Below are 488 nucleotides of genomic sequence, written 5' to 3' on the forward strand. Positions count from 1 at the left end.
TTGGTTTAACAGCATCAGGGTAATCAGAAGGCTTTCTTTACAAACCTTCCAAAAATTGTCATGACGCAGGGGATGCTGTCACCTCAGAAACGGAAACTTAGAATTTAAAATGAAATGGCTGGGATGGAGCTTGAGCATGAAGGTACTTGAGATAGGCAAACAAAGAGAAAACAGGAAATAAGACCCTTTATATTATAACAAGGAATAGCAGGGTTTTATTTCCTGTTGTTGGGGACCTGCCTGAACATGCAAAGTGTTTTTGTCTTTTGTCTTGTCTGCACATTTACTACCATTACAACTGAAGCTGGGTCTGAGCAGGGGGTCCTCTGTCATGGGGTGTGTGAAGACCAGGACTTGATAGACATCATTCTTCCTGAACAAGGGCTGGGAGGAGCTTGTACTCACCTGGATGTTCTCCGTTTGGGGTTTTGGAGTCTCAGATTCCAAGGAATCTCTTGCGTGTCCTGCTGCCACCTAAAATTCAACAT

The 488-nt window shown here is 43.6% G+C and overlaps 1 protein-coding gene across 1 annotated transcript in view; it reads right to left on the minus strand.

Moving 5' to 3' along the window:
• GCSAM (germinal center-associated, signaling and motility) overlaps nucleotides 1–488 on the minus strand; it is a 7,592-nt gene extending 7,104 nt beyond the window's left edge. Inside the window, exon 1 of the mRNA XM_008573782.1 lies at nucleotides 406–488. Within this exon, the coding sequence (XP_008572004.1) occupies nucleotides 406–488 (83 nt within the window). The remainder of the gene's footprint in view (nucleotides 1–405) is intronic.

Source organism: Galeopterus variegatus, unplaced genomic scaffold (assembly GCF_000696425.1).
Source record: "Galeopterus variegatus unplaced genomic scaffold, G_variegatus-3.0.2 Scaffold963, whole genome shotgun sequence".
Taxonomy (NCBI): Eukaryota; Metazoa; Chordata; class Mammalia; order Dermoptera; family Cynocephalidae; genus Galeopterus; species Galeopterus variegatus.